The sequence below is a fragment of the Cygnus atratus genome, chromosome 17 (assembly GCF_013377495.2).
Source record: "Cygnus atratus isolate AKBS03 ecotype Queensland, Australia chromosome 17, CAtr_DNAZoo_HiC_assembly, whole genome shotgun sequence".
NCBI lineage: Eukaryota > Metazoa > Chordata > Aves > Anseriformes > Anatidae > Cygnus > Cygnus atratus.
In genome coordinates this window covers 7284810-7305986 of record NC_066378.1, presented here as the reverse complement: position 1 = coordinate 7305986, position 21177 = coordinate 7284810, and the positions used below count along the sequence as shown (strand labels likewise).

Here is a 21177-nt window from a genome sequence, read left to right as displayed (position 1 = left end):
GTTTATTTGGACTTTTGTTACAATTAACATGCATTTATTTTTGCACAACGTTACTCTTTTGTCTGTAGAAACTGAATTATGCTTAATTTATTCCCTCGGGTCATTTACTTCAGAATTAATCTTTCACTCTACCTCCAGACTTTCATCTTTGATGTATCTTTGCACAGTTTTGTTAAATTTAGTAAGTTTTGAGCACAGAATTTACTTCTGTTAGTTTAAAGAAAATGATTTTTTTCACATGGCGATTCCATGCCTTTTGAGATTGAATCAGTGCAAAGAAAGGATCATATTTCTGGTATTTTAGCCAAAACATAAGAAACAGTGTTTATGCTGGCATCAAGAAGGCAGACAGTACCTGGTCAAGCATAAAATCTGCTGGGGCAAAATTACTCTTTGAAAGTGTTCTAAAATATTTGAACCAGCAAAGTGAGTTTGTACTGGCTCTGCACTTCGTGCCATGTGGTTGCAGCATTTTTACATGGTGGTAGCTTAAAACTGGATATGCTGCTTCATGGAACCATGCCTTTGTGAAATGGATTCTATTCTGTATGTTATCCAGCAAAAACAGGTACTAAATTTGCAACCACTGACCCAGAGAAGTTCCATGCTAAATGTTTTATGACAAAACAAGTCCAAGATTTACTGAGCTAAATAGAAGACCTAATATCCAAGAGCCTACTTTCACTAGCGTTTCCTATAGGATTAGATTACAAACAGGGAGAATAAACAAAGCAGTTGCAAACTATTGTGCTGTGTGCATCTTTCAGAAATGAACTTACCTTCTCTGACAAGTATCCATGAAACAATCTTGAGCCATTTCAGGGCTCATGCATAAAACAGGGGGCCTAAAGTTGTGTGCCTAAATAATTACTATTATTTCTAAGAGCTTCATGTTAGGTTTCTGTGTTCTAAAATGTTTGGCTGCAATATCCAGTTTTAGAACATGCAACTATTGACTGCTGGTAACAAACCAGACTAACTTTTTTCTTCCTTTCCTTTAGCAGTGTCAAGATTGCCTTCTTTGAATTTTGTTTGTTTTTATTCCCTGTTAGGAACAAAACAGTATCATAAATGATCTGTGATAAATAATTTATACAACAAAGTAAGGAGAACATGGGAAACAAATGTGAGCAGAAGAGACTGTAATACCTTGTTAACTAACTCTGTCTTCTTTTTCTTCTCTCTTATAGTTGGTTCTGCTTGAGGCTGCTGTCCTACTTTGTCAATACTTTTCTAGTCTTAGCGGGTGATGTCACAGCATCTTTGACATTCAGACCCCAGTAATCCACTAGGTGTGTATCTTGCTTGTTTTTCTCTGCATGCTTTCTGATATGGCATGGGGGATAACAGTCATTTTGTGCTGCTCATCTTTTGTAGCACTTTAGGGTAAAATATTATTAGCATGTGCTATGCTTCAGTTCCACAGATTATTTTAGTCCCACTTTTGCTTTTATTCTGATGGCTTTCCTCTCTGTAGAAGCACATAGCTATTGTTCCCATGCATGGTCACAGGCTTTCATTTTGCTCCTACAACTGCCAGTTTGCTATATGTACAAGCTTCCTGTTGCTCATCGTAGTACCATCTCTTGTTAGTAGGACCTAGTGGACTTGAGTTGGGCTGGAAGAGAGCAGTATCTGTGCTCAGTATTCAGACTATGGGACCTGAGAAATTTCCTGTGTGCCTTGAGAGACACTTCCCCTCCCTCGGAGAGAAGGCTCTGCAATGTTCTGTGGCTGACTGGTGGGCACTGCTCCTCTCTTCAAATCCAGCTCACTCAAGAACCTGGTTGCCTTACAAAGGCAGAATACTTGGAGAAGTGCAGAGGATTAGAGATTCTCCAGAACTGTTAGCATTTAGATGCCCAACGCTCCCAGAACTCTATCCCCTTAGTCACAAGGGCTCTCTTGACAGCTCTTGACCATCAGCTACATCCTATACTAGCAAAATTAGTGGGCAGAGCTCACTCACTTCTATGCAGAGGACCAAGTAACCCTAGGCATATTAATGTTTCTAAGAGCCTTCAAACTTGGTCGTGAGTTTGGGTGTTAGCTGTGCATAGGCCCCGATTTTGGCCTCTTCACCCAGGGGTGGTGTTCATCCCTATTGAGCACTTAAGCTGTATTGACCTACAGGAGGCCATTTGATGCATTAGTTCTTTATATGAACAGTCAGAAAAAATAGATCGTCTTACTTTGCTCTAAGTCTAATGCAACACAATAATATATTTAGAGTCACATAGGCAGAAGGGAGGAGATTCGCTGCTGTCAGCGTAGCCTTTGACACCGTGTAGACAAGCATTTGCTGTGTTTAGAAGTGCAGCCTAAGGAATAATCTTTACCTGGCTGCTATAGGTCTAGTATTTTCATCTAGTTGTAGGCTTTTCAATGCACTTTAATTTAGTTACAAATTGTAGCAAATTGCAAGTGGCAGCCTGAATAAGTAACTCATGAGTCAGTACTTTTATTTTCTTCCTCTGGTCTAGACTGCTGATAATGTAAGTTGTCGAAACCCTGGGTAAATAATTGGGAGTGCAATCAACAGCAAGCAAGTATTTATCTGTTAATAAATCACTTGAAATGCAGAAGTCAGTCTTTGTCCAACTGTTCTTAAAAGGCAGTTACTGGTCCTGCTGCTGTTTCTGCATAGGAATTAGGATTTTAATGGTCACTAATTGTACATCTGAAAATTTATACAGTTTATTTTCTGCCTATGTTTTTCTTTGCACAGAGGAAAGAACAACAATATTTATGGTTATAAGGAGGTTAATGTTATATTTTCTGCATGGAGATCTCTATAGCTCTCTAGAGAGCTTTACCATTTATAGAACCCAAAATTTCTAGGATCTCTCATGTGTGGCATCAAGTTCTTATACCTCATTAAGAATTTTCAGAATATGATCTTTGTCTCGTTCTCAGAATGTGACTTGAAAGTTATACATCAGCTAAGTCATCAACTGCAGCTTTTATTATTCAAGCTGTTACTGCTTCAGAATCAGTATTAGAGGAGGTGTTTGTCAGTTTTACATGCTGCTGTTGGTAATACTCTTCCCTGGAACAGAAACTTACAATATATATTCTGAAAGGAGTGTGTTTTTCTGAATTTAGTTATTGTGGTTTACATCCTGCCATCTTCTTCCTGCATTCCGAATTGATTCACGTTTTGAAGTTAGTACATAGAAATATCCAGCTGCTTGGGTACCCAAAAGATAACAGCTATCCCATCTCATAGTCACAGGTGAGAAAAACTTATTTTAGCTGCACACAATGAATTGCCTGAATAATCTGAAGGTACTACAAAAGAGGTTTGCAGTTACATATTGTCAGGTGAGGTTCGATTATTTTCTTCTTTTAAGTGGGAGTTCTTCTAAATCCTTACACTGAAGTTTAACCAAAGGCAGATTAATTTATAGTGTTTTTTTCTTTTGAGGTGAAACTCTGGTCTCCATAAAGAAACACAGTAGAGGGGTACAGCACACATGATTAGCTCTGCAGCGATAACTTTCTATTAGATCTCAGTTCTGACCTTCTCCTGAGGTGAAAAACCTGGAGGAATGCTGAAAACTTTTATACTTTGCTTTTATTTCTTTCTGTTGTGTATATACGGGCTTACCACTGTGACATATAAGCCATTTTTTGACCTGTGGATTTTTTTTCTCTTGAGGGAAATTCTATTAGCCTAAAATCCACTACTTATTAGGATTTCCAGAGGGGTCTTCTGATCTGTTCACTTACAACAGAAGCATTTCGTCCTGCCTTGGAGCTTTGTCAAAGGTTCACCTGGTACGAATACATCCAAGATAAAATTTAAGCTCAAGGATTGCTACACTGCACGTTGGAGGAGTACTGTTCTGCAATGCTTATAAGAGATTGGCATAGTAAAGGTTGGAGAAAACAATAGAGGTCCTGGCTTATCGGACGAACTACCTACAGTAAGCAAGAGGAGGTGACCCTGCTACTGAGTAACATTACTGAGCCCTTCTCATCTGTGCTGGGAGCACTGCACATGGCTGTACTGCACTGGGCCACTAGCATTTGAGAGAGCTAGAAGAATGGGGTGGTATTTTTATCTTTCTGCATGTAGGGTTTCAGTTCTCTTCAATGTAGCATTTCCCATTTAATGCAGATTCTTTGTTCGTATAAGGGACTGTTGGTCTTGAGTAGATACACAAGAAGTTGGATGAAAGGAACAATAGTTTATACCTTACATGTCATCGCAGTACCAGCTATGGGATGGCTGTGGAGTTCAGACTGTTCCTTATGCTGGCATGGCCTCTGGGCTCAGCTGGAGAGAACATCTGGATACAGCCTCCGAGTTTGGAACTGAGAAAGCCAGAGCTTTTCCCACTGTCAGGCTGAGAATGGACCCAGCACCCTCATCTGCTCTGAGCCAGGCCTTGAAAGTACAAGCCACTTAAAGCTCTTAAACTTTATTCAATACATTGTCAACTGTTGGAAAAGAAAAAAAAAAAAGCGGCTTTAGTAGAGAAGTTGGACTTTTGGGGGGTAGTAGCTAAAGTCATTTCTTTTTGATGTGAATCTGAGAATGATTCCACCTCTAGTATGCTCACATTTTATAGAGAGAGGTAGCCATGACTGTCCTAGACTTCTGCAGTGACTTGTACCTTTGATCCCTTAGGATCTTCTTCCCTCTAATTCTGTCACCTAACTTAGTTAGCCAAGCTAGTTTGGCCTCTGAGGGCTCCATTGATAGTTGGCTGAGAAAGGTGGGCCCCTGCAGAGAGAGACTGAGGAAACCTGAGTTCCTGCTCTGCAGCGCTTCTCAGGAGCGTCTCTCCATTAATTAATCCCTGGCCCGTTCTGATTGATTCTCCTTGGGCCTGGAGCTTCCCTTCATCTAAGGTGGGATTGGGTTTGTATGGCAGTCAGGCTGTTCCTCTGCTGTAGCATGAAGGCCGTGATAATTAGTAGTCAGGTAGCTGTCTTTTGGAATATGTGTTTAGAAATGTCCCCCACCCCAACCCCCACATGTGTTTTTCCCAAAACACGACTCATGCGTGGGGCTGTGAAGTACCCCTTCCTTCAGTCTCCCTTGAAGGAGCCTGGGAGCATGTCTGCACTCCAGAGAGGAAGGACGACAAACAGAGCTGTCTCCATCTGTGCAAAGCAGGGAAGCACAAAAGTAGAAACACGCAAGTAGGCTGCATGTGAGCCAGCTTAGGTCCAGAAAGCCTGGCTGTGTTTATGTGTAGCTGTGCCAGGGCTAAATCATGCTGAGATGTAGCAGGTGAGTCATGCAGTACCGTTCTGCATTGCATGGACTTCTTGAGTTTAGCTGTCCTTCTAGATGGTGGTGAATCTCCTTTGCAGAAACCATAACACAGTGATGGTTTTGTGGTCTGTTGATAAACTAGCATTGCAAAATAAGATTCTCAATGGAAGATCTCTGTTGACAGCTTGGTCTATGTTTGACTAGGATGTGGCGTCTGGAAAATCCTTTGGTGGTTTTTGGTTCCCTTTCAGATTCTCAACAGAAACTTAGTCAAAGCTTAAATAAGAGAAGTCTTTAGATTGTATAACACTTGCTTACCGGTATGAAAGCATGAAAGGCTAAATCATGGTGGTAAATAAACACTGTGAAATTAATACATAGTAGTCCTTGCAACATGATTTCTTACCACCCTGATTCCTTTCAAAAGCAACTGTTTAGGAGTTAACATTGAGCCTCAGAGCTTATGGCAGGTTATTTCCTATGAAATCAAAGTATGTATCATTGTTTTGGGGTCTGGTACTGCTTCTTCAGAGTCTTTTGGGCCTCTTGAATGATTTCGACCAAATATGACAAAGAAGGGAGACATCAGGGTTACTTCTGAGTTCCCATCAAACTGAAACCATGCAGCTTGATATCTACTAACACCTCTCTTTTGGGAACACCACAGCATGTGACCACATTAGCATTAACTACCAAAGAATCAGCACAGGAGAAAGACCTGGTAAATAATGTTCCAGTCATGGAAAATGAATCAATTCAGAGCATGCACCAAATGACAAAATGCAAAGCTTCTGGAAACTAGGGTTTAATATCACCAGTGGTCATGGAAATCCTTCTTAATAGATGGGGAAAACAAAGAATCTCTGTGGCAGCAGGAAGAATGCTCCTGATTTGCACATGAAGGGACAATTTCTAGACAGTATAACTCTTAGCACAGAGTATGAACTTTTCTTGAATTAGAGCAGCTGAAGAAAATCTGGCCTCTGTGCACTCAGCTCAGAAGTGCCTTAAGTAGTTTACTAGTACACAGTAGCAAACTAGTCATTTGTTTAGCTTTAGTGAAAGGATTCTGTTGAAGCCAGTATTTAAGCTTATATTATGTTGCTGACTTTATACTCTTATGAAAACATTTTAACTGATGTTCAAATGATAGATCTGTGGAACCAATGAGGAGTTTTGCTGCACACACCATACAGAGGGAAATAGGGTTTTAAATGGAATTCTTCATAACCCTACTAGAGAAGAAATGAGGGAGATGTATCCCAACTATTTATCTTCTGATTTTTTTTCCCTGCACTGAGAGACAATCAGTCCTGTGTGTTTTCCATTGAAGATGTTTGATTTGGGCTTTTTCATTTACGTTATTAGCAAACAGCTGCATGACGGACTGCTTCATTGGCTACCATGCTGAAACCATCCAGCACATTTCAACCGCAATTGCACTGTCTGTATTTAAAAATATTTTCCATATTACAGTGTACTCCTGTAATTTCAGAATTAAAACTATTTTCAGCTACTATCTGCTAAATCTGGGGGACTTCTGTTCACTTGGAAGCCATGGATGCAATTGTTTTCTTGTGAAGTTTGTCTTTAAAAAATGCTAGACTTCTCATTTATGCTGTTAGAGTGAAAAATTCCAAGTGCCTGTAGCAAGAAAGGTTGTGTTTGTCACCCCTCCTAAGTCTTATTTTTTTAATATAATTCTTTTAAGTACATTACTATTTGCACAGTGAAATTAGCTCTGCAAGAGGGATGAAAACCTCTGTCAAGCAATTTTAGCAAAAAGATCAAAGGAATTAAATATAAATTCTATCCAAGGTGGGCATGTATTTCTCTCTTTTTTGAACAGGGAAGCCTTAGATTAATTACTTCTAATTTAAAATCAAATCATTGAAAAGAAAGGAAGTCTTTTCAAAGAGCATTGGAATTTGCTTCTTAGAATGAACGCTATTCTAGTAGGGTGACTAACAATGTGCATTTTTATTCTTAACCTCTGACCTGTGCCCTCCCCACCCCTTTACCTAACCCTTTCCATTTGCCCATGTCAGTTAACAGGCAGGAGCATTTGAAAACAATCATGGATGACTATGATATCAGGTCTGCTGCCAGCATTTTAGCATCTGTTAAGGAGCAAGAAGCTCGTTTCGAGCGGCTTACCCGGGCACTTGAGGAAGAGCGGCGCAATGTCTCCTTGCAACTTGAGCGTGCCAATCAGCCAGCAGACCGAATGAGCATTTGCAACATTGGCAATGGTCAGCCACTGGCAACCGCCTGGCAGCAGCTTGTCCTGCAGGTAACAGCCTGCTCGTTTTACCTGTTGCTAGAGTTCACCTAATCCAGAATTTCCCATTCCTGAAAGCCAGGTGCATCGTGTTTGTCATCTGCATTTCATTCTGTAGGTTGTCTTCTGATACCCCGGAGTCGGTGTGTTTCATTGATTAGTTTCATAGCTCAGATTTCAGAGCCATGGCTTAGATGTTGCTTTACTTCTTAGCTCATGGGATATTTGTGTAAATGTATCCATCCTTGAGTATTAAACCGTCAATAGAAATCTTCACTGCCCCCTTTCAGTCTGTGTGTATGGTGATGTTCTGATGATTGGAAAACAATACTGAATCGTAATCTCTAGAGCAAACAAAATTTCCGTTAGAAATGCTTGGGCGTTGAACAGGGGGAACAGCATTAAAAGCAGGGATTGCCCTCCTGCAAAGTCTCATTGTTTGTGCAGGGAGGACTTCATAATTTGTTTTCCATATTTGTTGAAATGACGGTTTTTATTTTAATGATGCAAACTTAAGCTTCGTGGTAGCTTTAGATTTCCAGTTACTGTTTTGCCTGATTTGTGTTCTTTAACTGCGATGATAAACTACTTATATCTCTAAATTACTTTAACTAGCAAATTCCTCTGACATGCAAGGTAAGTCGTGCAGAAGCAATAGAACCATTTGCGAAGGTCTGTTTCCTCAGAAAACACTGTTCAGTTCAGAGAGAGACTCCAGGCTATGGGGATTCTGAAAGCTGTTTCCCAGTCATCCTAGACTGCTTTACAATGATACCTGCATTGAGCTGCATTCAGGCGGACTTGGTGTTATATTAAGTTAGCATAGCTTTTCTATTAATAGCTGCCATGCTTCCGTACATGTAGATGCTTGAATGCGGGACTTCATGTGAAAGGAGCAGCCTGCACTGGTTAGCCTAAAAGTATGACAGTAGCTGGTAGGAGCTGTAGGTCATTATCTCCTCTTGAGTAGCAGCTGGGCTAGGGAGGGGGAAGATGTGCTTACAGATTTTTTTATAGAAAAGGACAAGCTCACCTTCACTTTTCTGAATGACTTTGTGCAAAGTGCCTGATTAATAGCTTCAGAATGAAATTCCTTATCCACAAAACTGATGAAGCATGGGTTTTCTGCAGTTATGGCTTAAGGTCTAACCACTTCCTAGAAAACTCAATAAAAAGAGTTTAAGTTACTAGCGTCTACGTGACTCTTGTGGAGAAACAGCCCCTGGAGGTGACACCAAACTGAATCTGTGTATGCTCGGCTCCTTGTCACTCTGGAGCAGGGTGGGGTGGTGGCGATGAGAGAAGGCTTTAGTTCATGAACATTGTTGAGGTTTTTAGAGTAGCTTGTATAAGACACAAAATGGTTGATTAGCTAAATATGCACAGTTAAGAATTAATGTAAGGTTATTTAAGGGAATTTTCATAAAATGTGCTGAGGGCCAAATTCCTTCCTGATTTAGTAAAATTAATTAGTATTTAAATGAAGGAAGAAACCTGTACCTTCAGTCTTATGCAGGATATATAGTGATTTTATTTTTACTATTATATATTGAACTTCATTGTCAAGAGTACAGAGAGCAAAAGGTACTGTATGCTCTGCTCCCTGCAGGGATTGCTCGTGCACTAGTCAAATACAGCTCTCTCTGAAGCTGTGTTTTGGTAGAGATTGACTAATCTCTGCCTATCACCCTATTCACCCTTATGTTTTAAGTTATATTACAAAATCACTCCAGTAGGAGCTTTTCCATTTGGAAGTGGTGAGGGTAATTATACATAATCTAGTTAATCTGTTTAGAATTTGGGCAAGAATTGAGAATTAACTCCATCTCATGAGGGTGCTGAATAATCTTTAATGATCTGTGCAAATGGACATCAGTTTTCCATGTTGTTTGCTGGGATTGTGTACAACGTAATGTCTTTTGGCCTTTCACAAGAAATGTCAAATCTGCAAATAAGGTCAGGGATGTTCTGTAATTGCCAAAAGACTTGTGCATAGATTTATTTATTTTTTTTTAATTGTAAATTAAGAAGGTGTGAAGGATTTTTCTGAAAAGCATCTTGTTGTTTCAGCGGGATAAATTCACTGTTCGACAATCTAAACAAATCATAAGTGGTTTGTTCAGATATTAATTAGAAATAGCGGGGATTGTTCTTTAATAGGATTTTTCCCTCCAGAGGATGGATTTCTGGGAGATACTGTCATCACAATTAGAGGTGCTAAATGTTGCTGAAATGTCTCCCATTAATATCAGTGAGAATCTTTTAGTGATAGAGCAGCTGAAGTATTTGTGTTTTCATAGCCCTTTGTAGAAGGCAGTGCCTGCCAAACCTTCAGACTGTGCAGATGTTTTGTACCCATCTCCCCTGCCTGCAACAGGCCGTAATTAGCCACTGCTATGTCACAGCTAGCTTTAACCAGTAATTGTTTCTGGTTAATAGCAGCAAAATGCTGCATTTTGTTAATGCTGTTGAACAACTGGGTAAATCTGTCCTGTGTATCTTACAATGACTTTAAGCATTGCTTCAATTATCCTGTATTGCTGTGTGTATACCTAGTGACATTAATTAGGGTGCTTTAACTCTTAAACTTCTGGCAGATGCACATCGTAGTAGGAACACTGATCTAAAGCCAAAACTGGAAATGTGGACCCCAGCCCTGTGCTTTCTAGGGAAATCTACCTTATGCAGATTTTGAAGTGGGCAGACGAAGTGCTTTTCCAGGCTAAAACCCATTGGGCAACAGGTCGTTAGTTGCTTACTAAAAACCTTTCCACTAGTCCGAAAATGTAATATGTTATGATCTTTTAACCTGAGAGCTTTTATCAGATTAATAAAAATCTTCTAAAAATCCTTCTATTCTTTAATTACATTCTTGACTTTGTTCCCCACTCTGGCTTCGAGTGCTGGGAGCCACGTGGCTGGCCATCACTCTTAGTTTCTGAAATTGAAAACCTGGCTATACTAAAAAAGAGCAGAGGTGTCTGTTAATGTGTCTTTGCATTTGCTTCCCTAAACTTTGCACTAAACCAATGTAAAATAAATAAATATATTTTTGTTGTTATAGTATCCCAAGCAGTGGGAGTCTTGGCAGCACAGATAGACTTTGCCTTTTTATCAGCTTACCAGTGCATGCAAAGGCCAATAAGTTTTTAAGTCACTGGTGAGTAGCACCTATCATGTGTCTTCTACATATTAAAGTCTCTGGTTGATGATGTTTTTACAAGCTTGATAAATCTTAATACTCTTCATGTGTGAGGGATTTAGTTTAATCTGCCTGGTTCTGTTTCACTTCTTTCCAAATCAGCCTTCTGCTGTTCTTCACAGTGGCAACTAAAGTTGGGCAGGGAGAAGATATGAAAGTGCATGGGTAGGGTATGTACTATAGGAGGCTGAATGCTCAAAGCTGCAATATTATCACTGGATAGCTATTCCGAGCATAACTTTTTAGTAATAAAGAATATTGTCTCTTCTTTTATTAAAACATCAGACACATGACACTTATTAAAACACAAGGCTATATCCTGAGCTGGTTTAAATTGGCATGGCTCCATGCGTTGTAGAGAAGCTCTGTCAAATCTGGTCAGCTGGGGAGCTGAACAAAAATGTTGGCATTCAAAGACTGTTTACCCATTGGTACACATTGACAATTTCCATTCCTGTTAATGTTTCATAACCAAAATAAAGTACAGCATCCAATAAACCTGTTTTGCCAAGGAATACAATAAAATTGTGCTTTCAGTGATCTTGAAGTGATGTATAGGGATTTGAGAGGTGTTGCCACTCAGTTTAAAAAAGAAAAAAAAAATAGTTGTTATCCCCCTTCTTGTAGGTAGGAAAACTGCGGGTGTTACAGACCCTTGCAATCTAGTGCAGAGTCTTTTCAAACTGACCCTTACACCTGTAAGAACTAATATAAGTTCATCTGACAAGTCTTTGCACTGACAAAAATTATCCGGTAATTTAAAAATGTAATCATTTGACTGTTACTTCCCATTCTTTGTTGGGTTTTGTATGTTTTTGTTTTGTTTTGTTTTTTTAAGATAACAGGGTGTATTTGTCTTAGTAGGTACTTGAATAGTTTAAACCCAAAATGGAGGTTCTCTGTGTGCATGTATTAGTATAATATAGATTTTAACATGTTTATTACAAAGCCAGATATTAAAACAAAAAAGTGTCAGCATAAATTCACCTTGGTGTACATTTTTTTTTTAGATTATATATTTTTTTAAACTTACTGGTGTTAAGCTGATAGTCCTGTTGCAAGTTTCATAGAACTCTGCTGTACTTGATGGAATAACTCTTACACTTACCAGTACAGCCCACAGGAAGAAAGCTGCATTACAGTGGTGCCCCGGAAGTGGCAAAGACTGCTGAGGAGTCAATAGTGGCTAAATGATGGCTGTAGGTTTTGTGATATGCATTCTAGAGGGTCTGTCAGTCAACAGCATGTGTCAAGAGACCGCGGACAGTAACTCCAAGTTAAATCAGTTTAAGAAATTTTAAATCAGTGACCATTTTCTTTCCCTAAGAGGAGTGGTTAAGGAGCTTACGTTGTTTCCAAAAGTGAAATACAAGCTTTGGATCATGTTTTGACTTCAAACTTCAATCCACCCAGCTTCACTGATAAATTTCTGACTCAGGCCAGCAGCTTCAAAGGTTTCATCCCGTCAATCTGATGTGCTTTCTCACACTGCATAAGAATCAGGCTTGCTGAGATTCTTAGTGGTTGTGTGTGTGTGTGTGTGTTGTATGGGCTGAAACATCTAATAAGCAGACCAAGCTGAATCAGCATGATGTGATACTGGTAAGTATAGCTTAATATCTCATATTTCTCTAGCTATTAGGCCTAGTAATGTACATTATTATACAAGCTTGTCACTTGTAAAGCCAGCCAGCTCTGGGTGTGACTGTGCAATTGCAGTAGTTAATAGGGCATGAATATGGTGTTGGAGGCAGATCTGAGCTTGTTTGTACTTTGTAATACTGTGCACAGTTATTTGGTCCCTTAGATGTGACTGAGACAGATTTCTCCAAAATAGGGCTTGTGGGTATGACATTTATAAAAGCTTATTCGTGATTCACCAAAGGCTGCTCTGCAGTTGTTTGGTACTAACTTCACTGTTTCAGGACAAATTTGGTTGTGTGTTTTTTTGTTGGTTTTGTTTGGTTTTGCTGCTGTTCTTTAAACTGAAATAATGTAATCAGTATGATGCCTGGTAAAGACAGATATACCATCAAAATCCTTGTTCCCTTTATAGATGGATATCCTCCAAGTGATGAAGTTAGAACGAAGCAAAAGCTGTTCTTTCTGAACTAAGGAAACACACAATAAAATATTGTTTAAATACAGACCAGGAGAAAACAATTTAAATAATTCAAGTGTTGAGGATTTTGAATCAGTCTCTTTTATTGCTGCCTTGATTATATATTCATTTTGAGGTATGGTGATAAACACAGGCTAAAAATTATGTATCTTATTTAATTAGTGTCCTAACTATCACTGATAAGAGCTTTTCCATATGTTTCTCCAGCATGGGCATATATATGACCATGATTCTTCATGAATTGATGCATAGTATTGGTGCAGATGTGTAACTTTGTGTATAGCCAAGGTATTAACAAAACAGAGCTGAAAGGAAGGCAGACAAGGGCAGACAGGGGAGTGGGAATGAGCAAACTTGAAAGAAATTACGTAATGTTTTTTTTTTTCTGTTAACACCCTTGTGAGAAGAAAAACCCACAGACATCCTCCCAATAAATAATACCCCAGAAGGACATCTTGAAATGCCAATATTCCACCAAGTTAATAACAATACCAAATTTGTGTTTTCTTCACTTTGCAAATGTGATTATAGCTGTTCAAGGAAAATCAAGTTAAGGAACAAAGCTGCAGAATATTTTCATAGTTAAGATTTGAATCCTTTATATTTCAACTTACTTTCCAGAAAAATAACATCTCTTTAAAAACTGTCAAACACATTTTCCTTTATTTATTTATTTATTTTATTATTTTTAGAGAGTTATTTCTTAGCCATAACCAAGCACCAGTATTCTTCAATCTGTATGTTAATCTGATGTACCTGTGACTTCTGCCAAAAATGACAGTTTGTGAATTGAGGGTCAGTTTCCAGTAAAAGGTGAACTCTAAAGCACACCAGAACACATGGTGAGAATGAAAGAAAATACAAGATTAGCTCAAGTTGCATTTCTAAGAAAATACCGTCAAGTTAACCATCCTAAGTTACAGTTTGGACAACAATAATTCTTCTGTCTGTATTTTATTAGATTTGTTTGAGGTTCTTTGCTCCACGCTGACATAATGTGGACTGTTAGAACATATAGACCATTTTCAGTGCTTTGACAGTAAGAACATGCATGCATTAGTATTGTACGTGTGTTGGAATATATGCAGAGAAGAAAGAAAAATGGGTTCTGAGCTCCAATAAGTCCTCACTTTTCTTTTTTTCCCCTCTCTAGCTTATACAGAATGCAGTTTCATCTTTGCTTAGAGTATAAACTTCTATTTAATTACTAGTTTTGTAGTGCCTCTTGGCTGTAGAGCAATTTTTCCTTGGTTATATAACGTATTTGTGCTCATGTTAAGGGACTGACAGCATGGAAGATGACATGCATTGCTTGCCTTACAGGTAAGGTCAGGTACAGACAACAATGCTGTAGGTTCATGACAGCTCCCTGGTGCTGCAGTGCTATTTCCCAATATGATGCCAAATACCTGGAAAAAATTCATCGGTAGCTAACCTGTGCACATTCTACTTGTGCTGGTACTGAGCAGATCGCAAATGTGAAAGACTTTCTACAGATAGTCCTAATTATTTTATAAATCCAGCTGAGACCATTGAAATGTAAGTTCTGATTTGGGGGTGTGGTATGGATGGGATAGACCTTGGTGTCAGAGATGTGCCACGACTGTTCTCCAGCCAGCTGCTGGTGCCCTGTCTTTTTGCTCCTCTAGCTCTCAAATTCAGCTCCTGTTTTCTTTTGGCCTGCATATCACTGTGCAGTTATGCATGCACTAGCTATGCCGTTAGCCTGATCCTGTAAATTCAGTACGTATGAGTAGTCTTACTGAACTTCTAGGAATGACCAGGGTCAGGTTTCAGGTTCTGCGTATGTGCAGCTATTCAGAGGATGCAGGGGGTGGGGACTTGCGAATATGATTCCCATGGGAGAATGAGTCTTTGAGTTCTTGGGTCAGAATTCAGTGTGAGTTGAGGGGGGGAATTGCTGTACCTGTGAATCCCAGCACAGTTAGGAACCGGAAGCCTTTACTCAGCCTTTCAGGGGAGCATGGTTCTTGCCATGCATGAGGCATGGTCCCAACCCGGCTTTTGCTGTGTTGGGAACAATATCATCGAGTTTAGCTTGGAGGTCAGAGCTTTTGCCTCCTTTTTTTTATATGGACGTTGTCCCATCTCTGTGAAAGCAGCAGATCCAGGTTTACAGTGAGTCAGGATCTTTTGCTGATAGCTCAGCAACAATGGAAACCGGGAGCATCAGATGCTGCTTCTCAGAGGCGAAGTACTGCTGCTTGCTTATGACAATGTTGCTAAGCCAGCCTGCATCTTACAGGAATTCAGCCAGAGCACTAGCTATCTTGGAATTAGCGCAGGTGTTCGAAAGGCAGAGCTTCCAAAGTGGCATTATGACTTATTGCACTCCTGTGAGCTCAAGAAGCTCCTGCTGTTTGCCTTTTTGCTGGGATTAGCCAAATTCCAAGAGAAGTCATAGAACCTGCTTCCAGTATTGCAGGAGGAATGTGATGGGACAAGGCTACAAAAGAAAAGGGGTTGTGCAGCCTTCATCGTGGTGTATATCAGTTGGAAGCCTCAGAAAGATGTAATCAAGTAGTATTTCTGTGAGAATTTATGATTCCTGGTTCTTCTTTTTCTTGTTATAGCTTCTCCCTTATGATTGCTCTTCAGTCGTCATGTGTAAGGCCTTAGATGGCAAAAACATGGATATAAAAGTGAATGGGAATATTAGCATAAATTTCAGCTACAGCTAAGAAGGTTTTACCAAATCCATCAGAACCTGTGATGTTCCTTCCCGAAGGGATTTGGTAAGGGAACACCTAAACCCCACTTATTAGAGTTATTTGTGACTCAGATCTGTTGGCATGCAGCAGAATCCACTCAAAAGCTGATGCATTATCTGCGAAGCGTTTGTTTAAAACTTTGTCTGCAAAGCTAATTTAAAAAGTAAATCCCAAAGGAATCATTTAAAAATTAAAACAGGGAACCAAGCAACTGAGAAACTCGTTGTCTGTCTGGTAAGGAAGGAATTATTTTATTCTTTCCAACAGAATGATTTTTTTCAAAATTCAATTACATGTTATTTTATAGTTTTATATGTGTGGTTGAAAATTTATGTTAGCTTAAAGATACATGCCTTTGCAAAATATCTCATTTTTCTCTCTATAATCAACAGTAACCCACCTTCATGTCTCACACTTCCTCTCTGAAGTGCGTGCTCTGCAACTTTGTATGGGAACTGCGAAATTCCAAAGTGCCATCTAATGTCTGTCAGCAGGAGAGCAACTGCCTTATGCTAATGATTACAATAGTGCAAAGCAATGACCACATTTTCCCTAATCATCTCAGAAATATTTTTGCAGTTTCATTTGACTTGGAAAGCCTCACCTTCTTTTGTTTTGTGTGAATTTTTATTGAATGAGATTTTGGAAGCAACTGAAAGGCAAAGATTTTCTTTGTTTGCCAAGATGTGTGAAAGTGAGAATAATTTTCCACACCTATTAACCTTTTGGGCCTGGAATTTTGCAAGGTTTAAAGCAAAGTCATTTAATTTGAATGACAAATTCACAGTTTCATAATAATTTTCCTTAATTTTCCATTGCTCTACCAACAGAACTGTTTTCTTATAGAAGTACATACAAGAGAAACACATTAAAAATATATTCGGCTTGCCTTGTGCACCTTTGTAGGTAAAGGGGCATCTGAGTTGTTCTTTGCACAATGTCTCTGTTGCAAGCTCAGTCAGTATAACTTCAAGTAATTATTAAATATGTCTTTAAAAGGCAGGAACATTCAAATGTAAACATTAAAACATTAAAGAGTAATATCAGGCTTGACAGGATTTTTTAGAAAAACAACTTTCTAGTCACATTTAACACATTTGCTTCTTGCTAATTAACATGAAAAGCATCTTACCTTCTAAAGTTGTGATTTATTTTTCATGTTCTGCTGCTGGTTTATTTCTCAGCTCAGACAGCAGAACATGATTAATTGTACTGGCTTTTTAAGATTTCTATTTCTTCAACATTTCAGTTCTCAAGCATACTATTGTACTAGTTCAACTAAGGAAAAAAAGGTTTTAAATCCTCACAAAACCTTTTTGCACTCTCTCAATTTTATGAAAAGATTTTGTTACTAACACAGGCCTTGATCCTACATGTATGAGCAAGGCAGACCTTTATCCCTACAAGACATCGCACTGTAGTCAGCCAGTCTTCATAAGCCGCTACCCTTGCTGATCCACATGTAGCAGCAAGAATGTTTTGGAGAAACTTTAAAAGCAACTTGCAAGTGAACTGGTAATTTCTTCTTCCCCTGATCCCCTTGAGCTTGGGACCTGACGAGGCTTTAAAAACCCCAGATTTTCTACAATTCCATTTCTGCTGTCTGCGGTATCTATAAACTGTGAATTAACGCTGAAAGAGTACAAGAATGAATGCTGGATTATGATGACATTGATAAATTACTGAGCCTTTTGCTAGTTTAGGCCCATCCTGTTAATGGTTCAAATTATGCTCTTGTTCGCTTTGTCACAACTGTGGAGTAATTCACTGAAGTCGTCGGTGTGACAGAACAGAATGGCCAAAGATGGCCACAGGCTGCCCGAGGCTGAGTGCCAGCTATAATTATAGCCTTCGATTTAAGTGAATGTTAGAATTTATGCTTTATATATACATATATATATGTATAAAAGCTGCTTCCCTTTTTAAGCTACCAAATTACTATCTGAAAAGGATATTTTTTAACCATAGCAGTGCTGTAGGTTACTATCTGAGTTCAGTTTAGGGACTTAAGCTAAAATGTATCTTCAGCTGCTGGCAGGGTGTTATTTTTAGAATTCTGTCATGAAAGATTGAAAAGAATTATACTCTCCTTGTTTCTAACCCATCTCAATTAGCTCTTCTTTCTTCTTGCAGTCATATATATTTCAAATACAAGAAGCTTCCTTTGGAATAAAATTTCAAATACAAAGAGACCTTAAATCTCTCTTCAGAAAGAAATGAAAACAAAAACAAAAAAAAAAATCTTCATGTTTTGGTTTGAGGAAGATCATAATTAAGTCAAAAAATATCATAAAAAGGGTTGACTGTACAGACATCTATCAATCCAGTAACGGCAAAGCACCTTTTCCCCTCTGAATGAGAGAATGCCATAAGTTGATCTTATATCTTCTGAGCAAATAATGGTAATGTTCAGCTTGAAATATAGCACAAATCATCTAGAAAATCCAGGGGTAGAAGGGGGGTGGGTGGGAAGGGGGATAACAACAACAGCAACAAAAAGTAAGGTAGGAAAAATAGTTAATCCTGAATCTGTCTTTCATACATTTCAGTGTCTTGGTATTCCTTTCCAGTAACTACATTATGAAATTATGGCCACAGTACCAGCCTTAAATTTGATTTGTTTTCCTTGCCATTGTCATTCTGTTATAAATGTAATGATATCTTATGTTTTTTTCTTAAAATAGGAAGTGATTTTTTTTTCTAGTTTTAAGCTTGTAAAATGTGGTTGATTCTTATCTAAGTGAAGCTGCTGGGAAGAAACATAGGTCATTCATTCAGCTGCGCCCTATATGCAGTGACATGTAGCTTCCTTTGTCCTTTATTTCTAATGTAAGCAGTGCTGTCACCAGACTGTCCTTGTTCTCATCCTGTCATATGACAACTTGGATGAAATGGAGTTGACTGATATTAGATGTAGCACGATGGAAGCTGTTTGTATACAAATGAAATCCTCTGAACTTACTGAAGTGCCTTCTGTCTCCCTCTATAGAGTGTGGCTGCTTCCTCTTTGTCATACTGGTCTTCAGCTCTGTGATCCTCTAGACCTCCTCTTTAATACTAAGTTCTTAAATAAGAATGACATAAACCCCTCCATTTATACACAACCTACTCCCTGATTAAGGCTATCTGGCTTGATCTCTGTTTCTAACCTTGCAGTATCCTACTAGGGTAATGCAACAATTTTGGACCAAGTACGGATGCACCGAAAAGGTTAATGTAATTTTTAAAATGTTTAAAAATGATGGAAATGGTAACAGAAGAAGATTTCAAAATTTATGTTGGGGATCTAATTTTCTGTTTTCATCTGCCCCTATTAAAACCATTACAGTATGGCAGGCACAGTGACACATCGTGATGTACTGTTCTTTAGCACTCTCATTACCTTGTTCATTTGCTACATGAAATTCATAGAACAATAAAAATACCCTTGGCATGGAAGGTACCTATATGAATATAGGCTGGCTAATAGTGAGAATTGCAATGGGTGATCATTGGGCCTTTGCCTATATGGTCATCTGGGACTCTTGATTCATCTTGTGACTTCTTGCTCTGTTGGCTTTATGGAAGTTAGATATCACTGAAGCCATATGTTATGTTTCCAGGCAGAGCTGTAAACCATTTCGTTTTTACTGCCTCTGAGAGCAGATCGATCTATAGTGCAGCACTACTGATAGAAAATTTTTAAGGGTAATGGAAGAAAATAAAAAAGAGAACTTGGAAAATGGACTGGTATAGTGTCTCAGCCAGAGAATTAAATTCCTTCCTACTTATCAATTGTTAATTTTTCAGAGAGCAAAAAGATGGTTTTCACCTTACTGTTGCATCTGGGAAAAATATGACAAATTATGAAATTAAAGTTCAGCTAAAAAAAATGGTGGTGGGAAAAAAAGAGTTTAGGTTGTAGTCAGCAGTCTGATACTAATGGATAGAGTGTTTGTTGCCAGAATTTGGAAGTTCAGTATAACCTTAGGGATCTAATCCATAACTCTTATTTAGATAATTAGTTCTTTTACTTCAGCATTGCCAAACCCTAGCGTTCAGAATCATATGAGCTCTAAAATATTGCAAGTGGCTAAGAAATAAGGGGACTTGAAATGTGCCTTTTTTTTTTTATAAGGAAAAAAAAATCTTTGGCTTTGAGTCTAAACATTCTCAAAACTTACTTTGTAGCCAGAAGGCCTACAAGCATCTATTATATTTTTGAGAGGAAAATGATCATTTTAAATAACAACCTGAGTCCAGAAGGTGGGACCCTAAAATTCAACAATGCTAATCTTGCATGGCTTGCGAAAACACCTGTGGGTTTACAATGTGAGAGACTTCTTATGTGAGTAAGAATTGGCAAGTCCATCCAGGAAGGTTTTCAGTTTCATCATTTTGCATTCAAGAGTAGCTACTTCAGTGCCCTATGGATATAGACTTTATAATGTTTTTTTCTTTGACAGCGTATAAAGGTCTGGCACATGTCCATGTGCATGCCTAAATTGAATGGTACTTTTCTACGCCAGCATGGCCTCAACAAAAGTTGAGCTATGTTAGTTAGTTAACTGAAGAAAAGCTGGGCAAGGAGAAGGGGGGGAGAGTGCTGGACAAGCACAGCAGCCTCATACAAAATGCATTCCTTTCGCTTTGCTTTGACTTTTAAGTATTTCATTAAGGGCCGCTACCAGTTGCCTCTAAATTATTCCACTTTAGATAGACTCAGAGCATGTTTTTTCCCTCCACTGGAGCAAATACTTTATTCAGCTAAACCTTGTAGGTTTTGTCAACCTTTACAACATTTATTTTTAAACAAATTAGGATCAGAGTTGGCTAACACAGTTCTGCCCTTTCCTCTGTCCCTAAACTACAGAGCCCTAGCTCTAACATTCAGCTAGAACTCTGCCATTGGCAGTGGTAGGAAAGCTGAAATTAGGGTTAAAAAGGTCTGCCACATTCCTGCCTGTCTTGAATGCCCCCCTTTTCATGTATTTTTTTTTTCTGTAGGATTGATATTAATGACATAGTAATTGCATTGACCTGAGGAGTGTGTTTTAGAATTTTCAGGGAACCTGAAGCTGGATGCCAAGACCCTTTTGTGCAAAGGTGCTTATTATGAAAATTATAGAAAATTTGATTGTGATCTACCTTCCTTTTTTATTTTTGGCTGGTCTCACTGTCTCTGACCATCCCTGCTTTCCAGGGACAGTCTCTAATTTGATTCCAGTAGCTTTCAGTCCCTAATTACCACTGTTCAGCCACCAGCTGTTAGAGGCTTGGATTTATTCCTTGCTTGGGTTTGCTGCTGGCACGTAGCATGAAGGAGAGGGAAGGTAGCCACTGCCTGGTGCCTGGTCATGGCGAGCAGTGCTGGTCTGTCAGGGCTGGGCAGCTGCTCCCTGATGTGGGGCAAGGCTTAGGGCGAGAAAAAACCTGCAGGTTTGGTTAGGGCTGCTTTACACCCACTTACCTCAGTCTCTTTCCTGCCCAACTTGCTGTCCTATACTTACCAACACCTCCCCTTTCTGCACTTTCTCAGCAGAAAGAAGGCTCACGGCCTCCAGCTGGGATGCAGGGAGCCTCTTTTCCTTGCCCAGGGCCACAGCTGGCTGCCAGCTCCTAGCAGCGGGG

The 21177-nt window shown here is 39.1% G+C and overlaps 1 protein-coding gene across 8 annotated transcripts in view; it reads left to right on the top strand.

Annotated features, from left to right (window-relative positions):
- ARVCF (ARVCF delta catenin family member) overlaps positions 1 to 21177 on the top strand; it is a 270617-nt gene that overhangs the window by 99490 nt on the left and 149950 nt on the right. For 4 of the 8 annotated variants that reach the window (XM_050714261.1, XM_035556856.2, XM_035556857.2 and 1 more), the window contains exon 1: positions 7293 to 7523. The exons of 3 other annotated variants lie outside the window; for them this stretch is intronic. In XM_050714261.1, coding sequence (XP_050570218.1) covers positions 7308 to 7523 — 216 coding nt within the window. In that variant the 5' untranslated portion in view covers positions 7293 to 7307. Of the gene's footprint in view, positions 1 to 1195; positions 1293 to 7292; positions 7524 to 21177 lie in introns of those variants that run through there. One more of the 8 variants, XM_035556876.2, reaches the window with a different exon arrangement.